Here is a 14,625-nt window from a genome sequence, read left to right on the forward strand (position 1 = left end):
TTCAGGCCGCATCAATAGTTAGCTGTCGGAAATATCCTACTTGCTTTGCAACACTAAAAGTGCTTAAGCATTGGCGGCCAATCCGGGGTTACAGAGTGAACATCTGGCCTACGTAGTGGCTAGCCTCGCTACAGGACCCTCCTCGTGGCGTGCGAGGGGCTTGTGTCGAACCTAATGTACATGTAGTGGCTAGGCCGGAGGCCCCGCCACAGCAAAACGCGCTCACGTGACACAGTTCGGTTTGTGGGCGCCCGGCGCCGTGCGCCTTCTCGCCGCCGTCGCTTACCATGTCTCGCCTCCCACGCCTGCACTCTTCCGACGACCATATCGGCCCACGTCTTGCGCCCTCGATGTCCTCGACAGCGCTGAGAGGGACCTCTCTCAAGCGGAAGGCTAACCAAGACGAGAATGCCAACGTTCCTGAGCCACCGAGGAAGCTGCCCGCCATCGCAGAGGGCGACCCCAACCAACCAACGCGTCCGCTGAGGCCAGCAGTATCCAGACTTGCGAAGGGACCCGCGCCTTTGACGAAGCCCAGGGCACCTCCATTAACGAGTACAACGAGGCGGACGGAGCGTGCGACGAGTGCGCCGCCGAAGTCTACTGCACCCGTTCGACCCACGACCACACGACCCGCGACGAGGTCAACAAGACCAACGACTGTCTCCGCTGAAGACAAGCGCTTCCAGTCTCTACAGGACCAGGTATCGTCTATTGAAGCCGCTCGAGCTGCCGATGCCGAGCGACTGGCGGCTGCCATGGACTCCGAGCGTGCGAAGGTCGCGGAGCTGCAAGCGAACCAGGGGGCCATGGCGCAGCAGCTCGCGGCGGCGAAGACACAAGAGCTCGCTCAGCGGCAGGAACTGGACAACGCGAGCGACGAGATCAACCAGCTCCGCCGGCGGCACGCGCGCGAACTCGAGGACCGGGATGCGGACATGCGGAGAAAGGAGCGGGAGGTGCGTGAGCTGAAGGAGGAGCTACGGATGTGCCAGGACGACCTGGAGAGGGAGAGAGGGACGGTGAAGAGCTTGAAAGCCACTCTGTCGCACCAGTCCGATGCGCACGTCGCACTGACCGCCCAGATCACAGCCTTCCAGGCGCAGCAACTGGCGATGCAGGCGCAGATCGACGCGCGTTCGAGAAATGGTCTGGAACTGACCATGGAGCTGGACGCGGCGCGGAAGCGGATTGCCGAGCTCGAGAAGGAGACGCGTGAGGCTGAGAGCGTGCGGCGGAAACTGCACAACATGGTGCAGGAGCTGAAGGGCAACATCCGTGTCTTCTGCCGTGTGCGCCCGCTGCTTCCCTCTGACTTACCCCCGCGAGGTTTGATCACTTCTACGTCGTCTACGGATGGCTTGCCCACGCCCAACGGTACTCCTGATCCGGAGGATGACAACACGCGAACAGAGGAGGCGAAGGCACAAATCGTATTCCCAGACAAGATGGATCACAGGGAGATTGTGCTTAGCTCGTCCAGCGAGAGTGCCACTGGGCAAGAACGCAAAGATGAATGGGCATTTGCATTCGACCGAGTACGCCCGCCTTTTCTGATTTTGCTGGAAAGCATCTGACGCCGTGTTAGGTATTTGAACCGCACTCCACTCAGTCAGAGGTATTCGAGGAGATCTCTCAGCTGGCGCACAGTTGCACAGACGGCTACAACGTCTGTGTCTTCGCGTATGGTCAGACGGGATCAGGCAAATCCTTCACTATGGAAGGCGGGCTGGTAAGACGCATGTCCTTCGCCGAAAGGATTCAGAGCTCACCGTTCACAGACCGAAACCACGGCTGGAATGATTCCTAGGGCCGTGGAGCAAGTCTTCCGAGTGGCCGAGGAGCTCAGAAACAAGGGCTGGGAGTACAAGATGGAGGGCCAATTCCTCGAGATTGTAAGTGGCGGACTCCCGTTAGCACCGTCCTTCTGACACCGGCCGCAGTACAACGAGACAATCAACGACCTCCTCGGCAAGGGAGAGTTCGACAAGAAAAAGCACGAGATCAAGCACGACTCCAAGACCGGGCGTACGACGGTCACAGACGTCAACGTCGTCCCGCTTGCCACCGCTGCGCAGGTGCGCACGTTGCTCTCGCTCGCGCAATCCCGGAGGACCGTGGCAGCGACGCTCATGAACGAGCGGTCGTCCCGCTCGCATTCCGTGTTCACGCTCCGCATCCGCGGCGACAACACGCTTACGGGCGAAGCATGCGAGGGTAGCTTGAACCTCGTCGATCTAGCGGGTAGCGAGCGGCTGGAGAAAAGCGGCGCCGCGGGCGACAAGGATCGCCTACGGGAGACGCAGAACATCAACAAGAGCCTGAGCGCACTGGGCGATGTCATTGCCGCTCTTGGGGAGAAGGGTGAGGGGAAGGGCGATAAGCATATCCCCTACCGGAACTCCAAGGTATGTTAGCGATGGCTCAGGGATGTCAGTGTGCTGATGTTGCATGTGCAGCTGACGTACTTGCTTCAAAACTCATTGAGCGGCAACTCCAAGACCCTAGTACGCAACTGCGTGTCTGAGCGTGTGGAGACATCCTGACGTGTCATCCCTATAGATGGTCTTGAACCTCTCGCCGTTGGCCAATCACCTGAATGAGTCCCTGTGCTCTCTGCGTTTCGCAACCAAAGTCAGTCTCCACCGTTTCTTGCTCGCACATAGTTTGACTGACATCCTACGCCATGCAGGTCAACAACACGACGATTGGCACCGCGAAGAAGCAGATGCGGAATCCGAGCGCATGATGCCTTGCATCCACCATCCACCATCTTGTTTTCTTTTCTCGCCCTCCACGGACAATGAAAACGCTGGTCCTGTGCCACCTCCCCTATCACATCCCGTGTTCCGGTTCCGTATTATGTATTGTTACTACATGTGAGTGTGTACATAGATGCAGTGATGCATGATCGACGTCAAGTCCCGTTGCCTCTGAGCTGCTGTCGAGCAAGAGCCTCTTTCTTGACCTCGCTCGCCCACTTGAAGTAATTGCACCGATACTCATGGTTCACTTCTTCGCGGAGGCGCTCGCCCTTGCCCTTGTCATATCCAGGGCCAACCGGTCTGGCGCACTGCTCGTCAATCCCACCGAGAACAAGGGCATAGCAGGGACTCGTACCGTGAGCAGAGGTAGAACTTCTTCCCTTTGTTCGGTCCAGGCTTATTGACGGTCCATAACCTCGTCGGCTCGTTGTGGACGGTGCAGGTTGGTGGCTTAACTGGGGCGAAGAGCCCCGCCCACGCTGATTTGCTCTGCGATGAGGATGGCGTCGCGCTTGGCTCGTTCTCCACCGCGGATCCTTCGGACAACGATAGCTCGCGGGCCAGCCGGTAGTCTGAGTCAATCTGGTCGTCCTCGGTCACTTCAGCGTTGTGCACGAGCGAGGCAGTGGGATCGGAGTCGTCGTCATCTACGACGATGACTTCTTTTGAAGACGATGGCGAGGCGGATGGCTTGCCGAAGAACGTAGAGATGTTGGGCTGAGATGGGTTCTGCATTTTCCTTTTCTTTGAGCTTCCAGAGCTTTTTTCTGGCGCCTTCCTCTTCGCTGCCGTGGCACTGGGCGCCTGACGCGTGGTAATCGCTTTGGGCGTGATCTTGGACTGACTTTGCGAAGGTGCAGGGGAACTCGAGACTTTAGAAGGATAGGTGCCTGTCGATGTTGTCGACGAAGACTGCGACGGCGACAAAGGAGGAATAGGAGCTGCAGGGGCGTCGGAGGGAGGTGATGTCTCCGCAGGAGGCGACTGCTGTGCGCCGCGCTTGCCAAAGAAACTAGAGAGCATAGTTTGCTTCCCGGCCAGCTCTTCCCAGTGTTTAGCGGCTAGCCTAGGAGGGTGCATACCTTCCTTCTGCTTCATCGCATCCGAGAGCTTTACTCTGTCCCCTGAGTCGAGCACGAGCTCGTCATGCAAATCCACGTAGATGGGACAATGGTCGGAGCCTTTGAGCGAAGCCTGGATATCTCCGTGCTTAATCCATGGAAGCAGGCCGCGCGTGACGAGAACGTAGTCTATGCGGGCGCCGTAATTTGTTTCTCGAGCCTGAAGTCTCGTGTTCCAACCTGCTTGCTATCAGAGACGGTCGCGGTAGCGGTGATGAGAGGAGGCTCACACGTGAACATGTTCTTTCTGTCTGGCCAGAACAACCGTATAGCATCGACCATCGGACCATTTGGTTCTAACCATTTCCGCATCCATTCTCGGGCAGGATGGTCGTGCCAACTCGCGGCGTTGCTCGGAAGGTTTCCCTCTGCGTGATCAAGAGGTGTCGCAGAAACGTTGATATCTCCCAGCACCATAACCTCTCTGCCTTCCTCCTCTGTGAGTTTCCGCACGCGTTCCTGGAGCATTAGGTGAAAGTTCATCTTGTATGGCAGGCGTGTCTCGGTTGTCTCGGCAGGGCAATAGACGTTGATGAGAACGAACAGGCCAAAGTCCAGCATGAGAGCACGACCTTCGCCGTCAAGCTCGTCGAAGCTAGATGGCGCATCGGTCTGCTCGTCTGAGTAGAGGTCAATGTGGTGGGGCCGCGGATACGCAGGCGACACGCGTTCTTCCGCGGACAAGGGTGGGTTGGGCTGAAGCAGCCCCGAGAGGCCTTCCTCCGCTCGAAGAGGCGTCACTTTCTGCGAATTTGCGTACACAGCAACACCGCTGTACCCTCCTTTGTTTAGTGGGAAGGAGAAAAGGGAGAGGTAGTGTCCGGGCAGGGCTGCGTCTCGCTGCAACGTTGCGCGTGCCGACTTCATTTCTAGCCTCTGCAGCTTAGACGCGTAGATATAACGCGTAAAAAAGGTACACACCCTGAAAGCAGATTATATCCGCGTTTAACGCGTCGAGAATCTCCTCGCAGGACTTGAACGTATTCCATCTACGCCATGTCCAGACGGAGGGTGGTACGCATTGAAATAGAAACTCACGGATGATACTTTGGCAACGTCCGTATTCCATTCTGTTCTATCCAATAAGTTATAAGACTAGGAACCTGATGCGTCGACTTACTATGTTCCACGATAGAACGCGCATTGCCGCTGACTATAGCAGCGCGTCTTACGTGCCCAATCCCCCCTTTACGTGTGCAAGCAGTGTAGAGGTAAAGAATATATTCTTGAAGTGGAATTCGTTCGAAGACTCAGCTATGCGAAGAGCATTTGGATGGGACGCAGCGTGCGTAGAGGCTCAGGCTGTTGTTGTGGCTGGCGTGAACGACTGAGCGGAAGCAGAGCGGCAGCGCCACTCAACCCGATCACAGATCTCTGCTTATGTCAGCACTACTCCCCACCCCCGAGGAGGTCGTGCTACGCAACATCGCCGCCGGCTCGCCACCATCTTTTGCGAAGTCATCTTCTCTGCACTAGCCTCCTCCCAACCTCCTCCACACAATATGGGTCGTCTTCGTCGCTCAAGGACACATCATGCAATCAGGGACGTACATCGTGCAGCCAGGACAAGGGTACGTCGAGCATTTTCTCAGGACGTCGCACGTATTGAAATTTGAATCTGCAGGCCCGAACGAGGGACCTTGATCAGATCCAGTTGATTGACTTGGACCCAAAGGTATGTCCGCGTATACGGAAACGCAGTATCATCCTCATGTATGCTGCAGAACCGAGCAAAACTTGAGGCCCAGCCTTTGGACTTCGAGAAACCAGGTCTGGCGCAGCATTACTGCGTCGAATGCGCAAAGTGAGTTTCACGGATCCACCGTTTTCGCATACACTCACCTCCCGTGCCTACTTCTCAGATACTTCGAAACCGATGTTGCGCTACGGTCACATTGGAAGGGCAAAGTGCATAAGCGGCGGTGTAAGGAGCTGAAGGAGCCGGCCTACACGGTCGAGGAGTCGGAACGTGCCGCAGGTCTCGGGAGGGAAGGAAAACGGACTTCTACGACGGTGGCCTCGATGGCTACACCTATGCAGCAAGATACGTGATGGAGGACTTAGTGTCAGTGCGTGTCTGTACTATACTATATCGGCATTTGCTTGTTATTCCATCTGGCTACCTGATGTTGCTTTCACGATACCTCTCTGCTCTGTTCGGCACGTCCGCAAAGCATGAGTGATGAACACCTTGAGTCAGAACGTGCGATATGACGATACATCAATGGAAGCCGTGACAACTACAAAACCTCGTGCGAAACATACGCGTGTGTACCACAACCCGAGAACACAAGCTACGTGAGTCCGAAAGTCCTTGTTGCTCTTAATCGCTCAAGAGATCACCCATCGTCTTGTTCAGATCGTCGTAGGTTCTAATGCCTTCCGCCAGAGCGAACCCATTGGCTTGTAACGCCTGGATGACGTCGAACACCCACATCCTATGGCTGAAGTTGGGATCATCGTTCCTGATGTCCACTTGATGGATGACATCCTCCACGACTTCGAGTTCCGCAAAGCTGAGCTTGCAAATGAAGGCACTCCCGCGCCATGTTCCGGATGCTTCGTAATATGCTCCTTCCTCCCGCTTGAAGCTGTAGCTGCCCCTACAGCCGTCCAGACGGTAGACGTTGCCGAACACTTCCGTGTGTGTCCGGATTGCGATCACCCATGCCGTCAATGGAGACGACACGCGATGGTACTGGACGACGTAGACTTCGTACTCATCGCGGAAATCGATGTCCGTCGGCGAAGGAGGTGGGGAGCACTGATCGTCGTCGACCAGCGTCGGTGAGCCTGCGCTGTAAAGATCCGAGTATAGCGTGTCGCCGGAGAAGGCGGAGTCGACTGGAGAGGGGAGAACGGCTGAATGATCCATCTCGGTTGTTCTGTGAAGACCAAGGTGAGTTAGACGTTAGACAATGTCGACTGTTCCTTACCTTTGGCTTGACGCGTGGAGATGTGCGAGAGGGGCTGTTGGAACGCTGCTGCTTATATAGTGTGAGCGGTGGCCACCTTCCTCGAAACACAAAGGGCCCGTGGAAGCGTGGCCGCCGGCCTAGCCACTCGTTGCCGTTGAAGCTAGCTCGTTTTGGCGTTTGCCACAAAGCGTCGTGATGAGCTTTGGCCCGATGTAGTGGCACCATGCTGTTCCCCTGGAGACGTGTGGCCAACGAGCGTACCTCTTTATGGTAAGGAACGGAGATCGCTGTGGCCGTGATATAAGGTGACCAAGCTACTAGTATATGGCCACCGACCGCTCGCGATATCGTTGAAGCCGCCGCTCATGGGCGAGAGCCTCTTCTGTAGTCGCCACTTGGGCACGACGGACAAGTCGGACGACGGTAGCTGCCGCGCGCATACCGAAGTCGTCGTGCGTCCGGATGGCATAGATCGTGCAGACTGATGCTCCGACCGTCCAGGTGAGTCCCCAACGTCTTTCACGCGCGTTCATGCAGGGCAGGATCAAATGGCATTACAAACAGACGGGACACGAACACGCTACAGACCTCGAGACTACAGGATATGACTAACTACTACTTGGGGACAGAGCACGGCGGGCGATTACAAGCGATCACGGGCTACAGGATTTTGGAAACAGGGATGTGCGTACGACGTGCTGGTGAAAACGGTGATAACGACGGGAACTCGACCGAACATGGGGAAGCACGGTAGCACCTAGTCCGAGTCGGTGCCAATATCCCATCCGATGTTCTTCGCATCCTCCATCAACTCGTGCATACGCCTAAACGTGGGCGGGAGCACGATGTTGTACCCCTGCTGGCGCAACAAGAGGAGTGCATCCCATGCCCAGTTCTGGCAGTTCCAGGTGGGGTGGCCGGGTTGGAGCGGTACGGATGCCAACACGCGCTCGAATTCGCCGATCTTCGACTCCTCGACCGTGCCTACGAAGACACATCCCGCCCAAGCCCGGGTCTGGGAGTAGTCCTTGTTCTCCAAGTGTTTGAAGACCCACTGATTACCCACGCTCCCCACGACGTGGAAGACATGGCCGATGGACTTCCCGAAGGGATCATTGACGTCCTTGGACATCCGGATGTTTATTTCCCAGTGCCTCGGGGGATGGTCCTTTTCCTCTTTAGCTGCGTCCCCGTTACGGGCGTAGTGGCAGAGGTAGATCCGTTTTTGGGCCATGATGAAGGAACTGGACGGTACGATCAGTGCCGTGTTTACAAGAGGCGATGAATGAAACTCACTTTTGGTTGGTCGCTTTACTTAGGAAGGACTAGCGGGAGTTGAAAGAGGGGGGGGGGCGTTCGATGAACCGCTGCTGGAAGCCCAGGCCCCCTTTGTCCCCCCAGTTATATCTCTGCCCATGGCTCGCTTCGCGGATTGAAACACCGCAGATGTGGTCTCTCTCTCAAGACGGGCGGGCAATGCGAGGGCGCGCCGATACGCGAGTGAGAACAACACCATGACTCTGATGGGGCGCGAGCGACCCTCTCGGCAAATTCATCTCTGCTTCCGGGACAGCCCGGGACCCGGCGCTCAAGGGGGGGCCCCCTCCGACTTGAGGAAGAATTCACGCGGTGGTTGGTATAGAATCCCGATCGGGCGCAAGCGACGATGTGGCTCCGGTCACCGGTCGCGGTTCCGGTGGCGCGGTCTGATCAGCGTCGCCCAATTCGGGAATGCCCTCGTACCTCAGGTTGATTCCTCCGAGGGACTACAATGATGGTCGGCTAACTGTGTGAAACCTCAGTGCTCAAGAATGAATAGAAGTGCTTTTCTGCCTCTTTGTAGGGTCACCCGCCGATGCTTCCTCATGGCGCATGAGCCCGTCCACGGGCAAGCGGTTCATCCATGGCGTATGGCGCTGAGACAGGGCTGGCCTCCATCCCGGACCCTTTCGCCTAGGCCCCCACCCCGGCGCCTCTGTTGGCCAATTCTCTGGGAGCCACAAATTCAAGGTCACTCGAATTCTCGGGAAAGGGGGATTCACGGGCGAGAGTCGGTTACGTGGGAAGAAGCGCATGGCACTCGAAAGGTCGACGCCGACTTCCAAAGCGACCTCCTCCTGCGACAGCCACGCAGTGTAGGCGGGCTACCGCACGCCGGGGGGCCATCCTCCCGGAAAGACTCAATCGAGTGTCGCATTCGGAGAGCCTTTGGTGCGGGAGCCCCGGCGTTCTCTAGTCACCCGGTGCATCATGCTAGTGATATTGGTTCCGTATCTCCGTCTAATGTACGACAAGTGGATATATTACTTTTCGGCGCGAAGTTCTGGCGCGATGGAAAACCTTCTGCGGTCGGTTCTCAACGGGGCATTCGCACAAGCTGTCAATGGCATCATTGGCATGTTTCAGAGGCTTAGTATGGCAATGTGCTCTGATGAGGATAATCTCTCTGTGGTAGACTCAAAGGGGATTTCGATATCCGTGAGTATCACGCGGTCACCGTCAATGACCACAGTTCACTGCATGTCAAGGAGATGTCGTCGCACAAAGCTTTCACGAACGAGCTTGACTTGTACCCCTCACCTTACTCTACTCCGAGTGCTCAGGTAATAGGCTTCATTTGGGCTACATAATGGGGCACTCGACATTCGTTGTGCGTGTATACTTTGAAGCGACACGATGGCTTGCGGTTTCTGAGCCTCTACAGCGGTACTGCGTCCGGGTTCTTCTGTAGTATGATGATCGCTCCAACCTCGGAGAAAGTGCAGCAGTTTTCTTCACCAGTCCCTACCCTTGCTATCGCTCTCGTGGCGTGTGCCGCTATTTCCTCATCGCACAAGTCAAGTCTTTGCAGACCGGTCTACTCGTCGCTCTGCGGGCCAGACATACGAGGTAGATGGGCGGCGATATCGAGCGTTCAAGCTGGGCCAATTTGAGGGAGTCCTGCGACCGAACTAACCGTAAAGAGAGCACTGGCAGACGAACTGGTGCTGGGCGGGCTCGGGACAGCAAGTTGAACATGCGAACTACGCCCGGCGAAGATCGCTGGCGAATCTGATCGGTGTGCTCGGATCGGGAGAGCAGGGCGGCACCGCGGCCGGGAGAGGCTTAATGGGCGCACGTGCCCGCCTCATTTTCCGGGCGCATCCCATTCGCCAGAGTGCAGCCTCCGACTCGTCAGATCGTCTCCCGCCAGCACGCCGACCCGCCGCTCGTTGCACCCACTGTCGTTTCTGTCTGTCTTTACCTGTCTTCGCCGTGCTCCCGCGTCCTCGCCAGCCAGCCAGCAGTCCCCCGGTAATCGCACCGTCTCCTTGATTATCCTGCCTAGGCCACCAGCTCCCGCAGTCTCCATACCTACCGGTCGACTCGCCGCCGGGTCGAGAGTCCCGTCCACACGTGTTGATATTTGACGACATAAGCCACGCGTTTCATTTTCAAGACTCACGTTAGCCAACGTTCATCTTGTCCGTCCATAGTCCTGATCGCTGGAATGTGAGTCCCTCCCCGTTGGTTCGTCTTCTATCTCACGACCTCCTCGCTGCCCAGGCATTGCTAGCCCTTTGTGCGGTCATATATGTTTTGTGCTTACGCTCTTGCTTCGATTGACTGACAACGTGAGTGGTCTATTGCCTTCGCGGTCGAGTCGTGCGGTGAACCTCGTGCGACAGTGCATACGTAATGGCGACCTCTACTTCTGACAAACATGGCGCGGCCATGCAACACTCCCTCGACTCGACATCCCGCCTCAATGGCTCATCGCGTGGAACGCCACTTGGACCCCGCAAAGCACCCGAAAAGCCCGTTAGACACCGCACAGTTGACACATCATCACTTAGCACTTCATCCACCGTCAGATCGGCGTCGCATGCGAACAGATCGCAAACGGTCGACTCGCATGACATGCAAGCGCGCCCATCTACCGCTGTCGCGGGCCCGTCCAAGACGTGTAGTACCTCTCAGCCGTCGGGATCGCCTCTTTCGTCGGTCTCCGACACAGCCTTCCCCACTGCTGGTCACAGTGGGAGTCCAGGCTCCACGTCTACTTCGCTTCTATCTAGCAGATCGCATTCGCACGTGTCAGGGATGACTCTTCCTGCGCGGCTCGGACCAGGGCGCTCACCTCGCCAGTTCCGTAAAGTGTCTGGTGCGAGCACCGATGGCAACCACAGTGATGCGGGCGTGCACCTCGACTTTAAACGGCTGATGAGCAAGCCAGCTGTCCATACTACGTCGAGCTCGTCAGCTATCTCCCTTCCCTCCGACTCAGAGTTGTCAACCTCATCTCGTCAGTTCGCCCAGGCGACTGCGTTATCCTTTGGGCTACACCCTAGCCAGTTGGATCGACTAGCTCTGAGGCCGTCGTCCAGGAGTTCGGCCTCGCCAAACCGGTCACCCTCACGCGACCCGCCCCGGTCCAGCTCGCGGTCCTCGCAGCCTATGTCTCCGCCCCAAGTTAAGGAACCTCCGAGGAAGCCCAATGTCCTTAGACGTCGGCCCTCCACTACTGAGGCTCAGAACCCCACGACCCGCACACTTCCCTCCAGACGAAGAATGCGCTCCATCGACGGCCTCAGACCGCTGGCAACTGAAGCAGGGGCGATGCGACTTAGCAGTCCACGCAAGAACTCGCTACCCTCTCCGTCTGCCCTCACCCCAGCGGGTCAAGTCGCGCTCGCATACAAGCAACAGGAGCAGCGACGCTCGGAATTGGAGGTGATTTCGGGGTGGGATGACGACGTTAGAAGACTACCGGGCGACCCATCATCGAGCAACGGCAAGGAGCGGCGTGGGGTGTCAATGGAGATCGCAGAGGAAGAGGAAACAACTGGGCCATATTACACTGTCTTCGGCAGCGGCTCTGGACATGTAGTCGCTGCCAGAAGTGCGTTTGTGGGTGATCCCTCGTCGGCACCAGCGCATGTCTCAGCAGACAAAGCGGGGGGCGAGTTTCAAAAGAAGTCGAGACGTACGCTGTCGAGGAAGATGAGCGGCAGTTTCAAGAGGGTCGCCGACATCGTCAAAGGCGAGCGGGAGTATGTGGGCCATTCGCGAGAGGAGAGCTGGCGGGCGTACGAATCTAAGCCGCCGAGGTCGTCAAAGCCATCCTCTCTCGGGGAAGAACATACGCTGTCTCAGCACTCTCCGACTCATCCATCAATACGCACGGCGCGCAACAGTCCTCATAGTCCCCACAGCCCACGCAGTCTCCAGGACGACAAGTGGCCGACGGGACGTGAGACCCCTCTTGATGAAGGCGGGCCGCGGGCAGGACCTAGTAGGCTAGGGCATGCAAAGGGCATGCAGAGTGAGCGGGAGGACGATGGCGCCGGGGGCAAGTGGTGGAAGCTCGTCAAACGGATCAGCACTGGCGGGCTCAGGGACAAGTATCGTGAGCCACGCACGTCGACACCACCTCCCGTACCACCCTTGCCGCTGGGCATGCAAAAGCTCGTAGATCATCGCTCGACATTCGAGATTCGCCATTCACCTACAAAAGGGAGCACAACGGAGGATCGGGCATCCAAGTCAGCCTCTATGCAGGGGCGTTCTTCGGGTAGCGGACGTCCAAGCACTGGGTCCAGCCAGAAGGCATCATCTCGACATACGACAGCTTCAAGGCCTTCGACAGGCGGAAAGCATTCGTCATCACCATCTATGCCGAGACCAAGCACGGCGACCAGGTCGTCTTCCCCCATTTCCTCTGAACCCGCCTCGTCCGGCTTTTTCCCGAAAGCTCACTCGATGCGATCGTCGACGTCGTCATACGGCGCAGACGTCCCTCCCGTTCCTGGTTCTCAGGCATCAACCGTTGGACATCATATCATGACTCCTGACGAGCTGGGGCGGCTTGACGTGATCAACGCTGCAGTACCGAAGGTGTCACCGAAGCGCAAGCCTGTCCGGTCGGCCTCTGAGCCAAGCGCTGGCCCCGAGCCGTACACGAGCTCTGCGGACGAGAAGCCGCAATCGCTGCGGCCACCTCCACGGCGCTCGGGCACGAACACTCGCGACCCGTCCCCACAGGAGCGTTCAGCTTCCCCAACCCTACCGTCATTCAGCACGGATGATTGTGTAAATACGTTCTCTCCCACTGCCCTTTCTCCAAGCACCCTCCCGCTGTCCGAGTTTGGTCAGGCACCACCGCGGCCGGCACGCAGTTCGCGCAGAACGCCGGCGAGCATTCAGGTGCCCTCCGCCGCTGCGCTGGCGAGTGCATCTGCGTCAGCGCGCTCGCCGGGTACCCCGCGGACCCCTAGGCCGCCGGTGCAGACTTCGCTGGGCAGATTCGCCCCTGAGCGAGACTCGACGAGCACGGTCAATGCCTCTCGCTTCAGCAAGACATCTGCGCCGTCTCTTTCGTCGTCTCCCGTGTCGTCCTCGACGTCGCCATCGTCGAGCTCGTCGCAACGCTCGCCGCTGCTGTTCCGGGAACTCGAGTCGCCGCGACAAGCGTGGACGGAGCAGGAGAAGCAGGATAAGTGGGACGCGTTGCTTGAGCGCAGTGCGCGTGCAGGCGGGACCTTGCACATTGGTGAGACAGGCTTGCTATCGGATAGCTTGCGCCTGTCCAAGTATGAACTCTGAAGTTAGATGATGATTTGGAATGGGGGTAGGTAGACGGAGGTGTCGCGCGCGCGCTAAAGTATGCTCACTGATGTTAGTGATATGACATTGACAATGCTCCTCACATGTAGGAGTGCCACTCGTTTTCGTCGTGCTGCTAGGTAGCTAGTTTAATATACGACTGCCCTGAATCTTGTGTATCCCATAACTATCCATTCTATACCCGACGCGTATATTGTCCTTGTTGTTATCGTGCAGTAGATAGTACTGCCCCATAGTTTATTCATCGTGTCTCATGCTTGGATACACGTCGCGTTCACTGTACATCGGTACCCTCTTCATAGACTGATCTTAGTCTGGAGTCCGAAGGCCAAGAGACCTGATCGTTCTCACACTCCAACGAGTCTACGCCGCTCAACGCTCTGTAAGTTGGACTTCGTGTACTTAGAGATATAATACCTTGATGGTCAGTTGTGCGTACAATCAAACCGTACCCGCAATCGCATCATGATGCGCAGAAGTCTAAGAGCTGTTCGACATTCGTCTACCGACAATGGCGCGCGGCTCACCAACATTGCCCCGGGCCCCTTGTCGCCCTGCTAGTGACACGACGTGCCGACAAGCCCCATGTCCGGAGGCATTTTTCGGTGCACAGATGATTATGTAACCGCAGTGCCACCGTATTGTGAAGCGTAGGAGGAGGGAGGAGGGAGTCCCCCGGGCAGCTCTTCTTATTGCGAGTAAATCGTGTCCGTACGTGTCACCATGCCAGGTGCGTCACATACTAGCAGATACAATTGGGTCGTATCATCACCGCATACTTTGTCACATCGGATTCGATGGTACTATGCTCGGCGGCTGAACAGTGCTGGAGCTCACTCAATCGGTATTATTGAAGGGTGTTTGGTGCAGTCGGCCTGCGAGGGGCCTTGTGAGCTCATCATGATCGTCGGACATCTCTCACTGCAACATGACTCATGACATCAGCCCACTACAGATGCCGCGCAGGTATAGCAATAGGAGCGAGGTCGTGAAGAGCTCTGCTCAAATGATCAGAAACTTGGAGATGATGTGCCTCGACAACATTCTTAGCCGCGATATGCTTCGGCAGTGCGCCCACCAGTGGCAATCGAGGACCAATGCTCGATGACCGGACCGCTGAACATATGCACAAAGAGTGAGGTATATTATCCAGAGTACGGCGGTGACTGTGTGAGATCGACTGGCAGAAATCAAGACGACTCGAAGCAACCGCAC

General features: G+C 57.1%; 5 protein-coding genes across 5 annotated transcripts; 3 read left to right on the forward strand and 2 right to left on the reverse strand.

Moving 5' to 3' along the window:
* Window positions 1-350: 350 nt before the first annotated feature.
* Window positions 351-2,749, forward strand: C8Q71DRAFT_702679 (kinesin-domain-containing protein; the record flags this gene model as incomplete). Its single annotated transcript, XM_047920264.1, has 7 exons — window positions 351-1,538; window positions 1,589-1,732; window positions 1,782-1,895; window positions 1,944-2,408; window positions 2,460-2,507; window positions 2,563-2,634; window positions 2,693-2,749. The coding sequence occupies 7 exons, from the start codon at window positions 351-353 to the stop codon at window positions 2,747-2,749; spliced, it is 2,088 nt and encodes a 695-aa protein (XP_047781614.1).
* On the reverse strand, window positions 2,693-5,221 carry C8Q71DRAFT_470952 (DNase I-like protein). The gene is made up of 6 exons (XM_047918754.1): window positions 5,007-5,221; window positions 4,925-4,956; window positions 4,808-4,875; window positions 4,117-4,755; window positions 3,121-4,066; window positions 2,693-3,065 (listed from the first exon to the last, which is right to left on the reverse strand). The coding sequence occupies exons 1-6, from the start codon at window positions 5,028-5,030 to the stop codon at window positions 2,918-2,920; spliced, it is 1,857 nt and encodes a 618-aa protein (XP_047781615.1). The 5' UTR covers window positions 5,031-5,221; the 3' UTR covers window positions 2,693-2,917.
* Window positions 5,222-5,388: 167 nt separating this feature from the next.
* Window positions 5,389-5,938, forward strand: C8Q71DRAFT_702863 (uncharacterized protein; the record flags this gene model as incomplete). Its single annotated transcript, XM_047920272.1, has 4 exons — window positions 5,389-5,457; window positions 5,511-5,561; window positions 5,611-5,690; window positions 5,749-5,938. 4 exons carry the CDS (start codon window positions 5,389-5,391, stop codon window positions 5,936-5,938), a joined length of 390 nt encoding a protein of 129 aa, XP_047781616.1.
* Window positions 5,939-7,561: 1,623 nt separating this feature from the next.
* On the reverse strand, window positions 7,562-8,038 carry C8Q71DRAFT_721757 (uncharacterized protein; the record flags this gene model as incomplete). The annotated part of the gene is made up of 1 exon (XM_047921473.1): window positions 7,562-8,038. The coding sequence occupies one exon, from the start codon at window positions 8,036-8,038 to the stop codon at window positions 7,562-7,564; it is 477 nt and encodes a 158-aa protein (XP_047781617.1).
* Window positions 8,039-10,294: 2,256 nt separating this feature from the next.
* On the forward strand, window positions 10,295-13,537 carry C8Q71DRAFT_471009 (uncharacterized protein). Its single transcript, XM_047918755.1, has 3 exons — window positions 10,295-10,296; window positions 10,351-10,418; window positions 10,473-13,537. The coding sequence occupies exon 3, from the start codon at window positions 10,483-10,485 to the stop codon at window positions 13,387-13,389; it is 2,907 nt and encodes a 968-aa protein (XP_047781618.1). The 5' UTR covers window positions 10,295-10,296; window positions 10,351-10,418; window positions 10,473-10,482; the 3' UTR covers window positions 13,390-13,537.
* The last annotated feature ends 1,088 nt before the right edge of the window (window positions 13,538-14,625 follow it).

The sequence above is a fragment of the Rhodofomes roseus genome (genome assembly GCF_022264815.1).
Source record: "Rhodofomes roseus strain CIRM-BRFM 1785 chromosome Unknown C8Q71scaffold_5, whole genome shotgun sequence".
NCBI classification, from domain to species: domain Eukaryota; kingdom Fungi; phylum Basidiomycota; class Agaricomycetes; order Polyporales; family Fomitopsidaceae; genus Rhodofomes; species Rhodofomes roseus.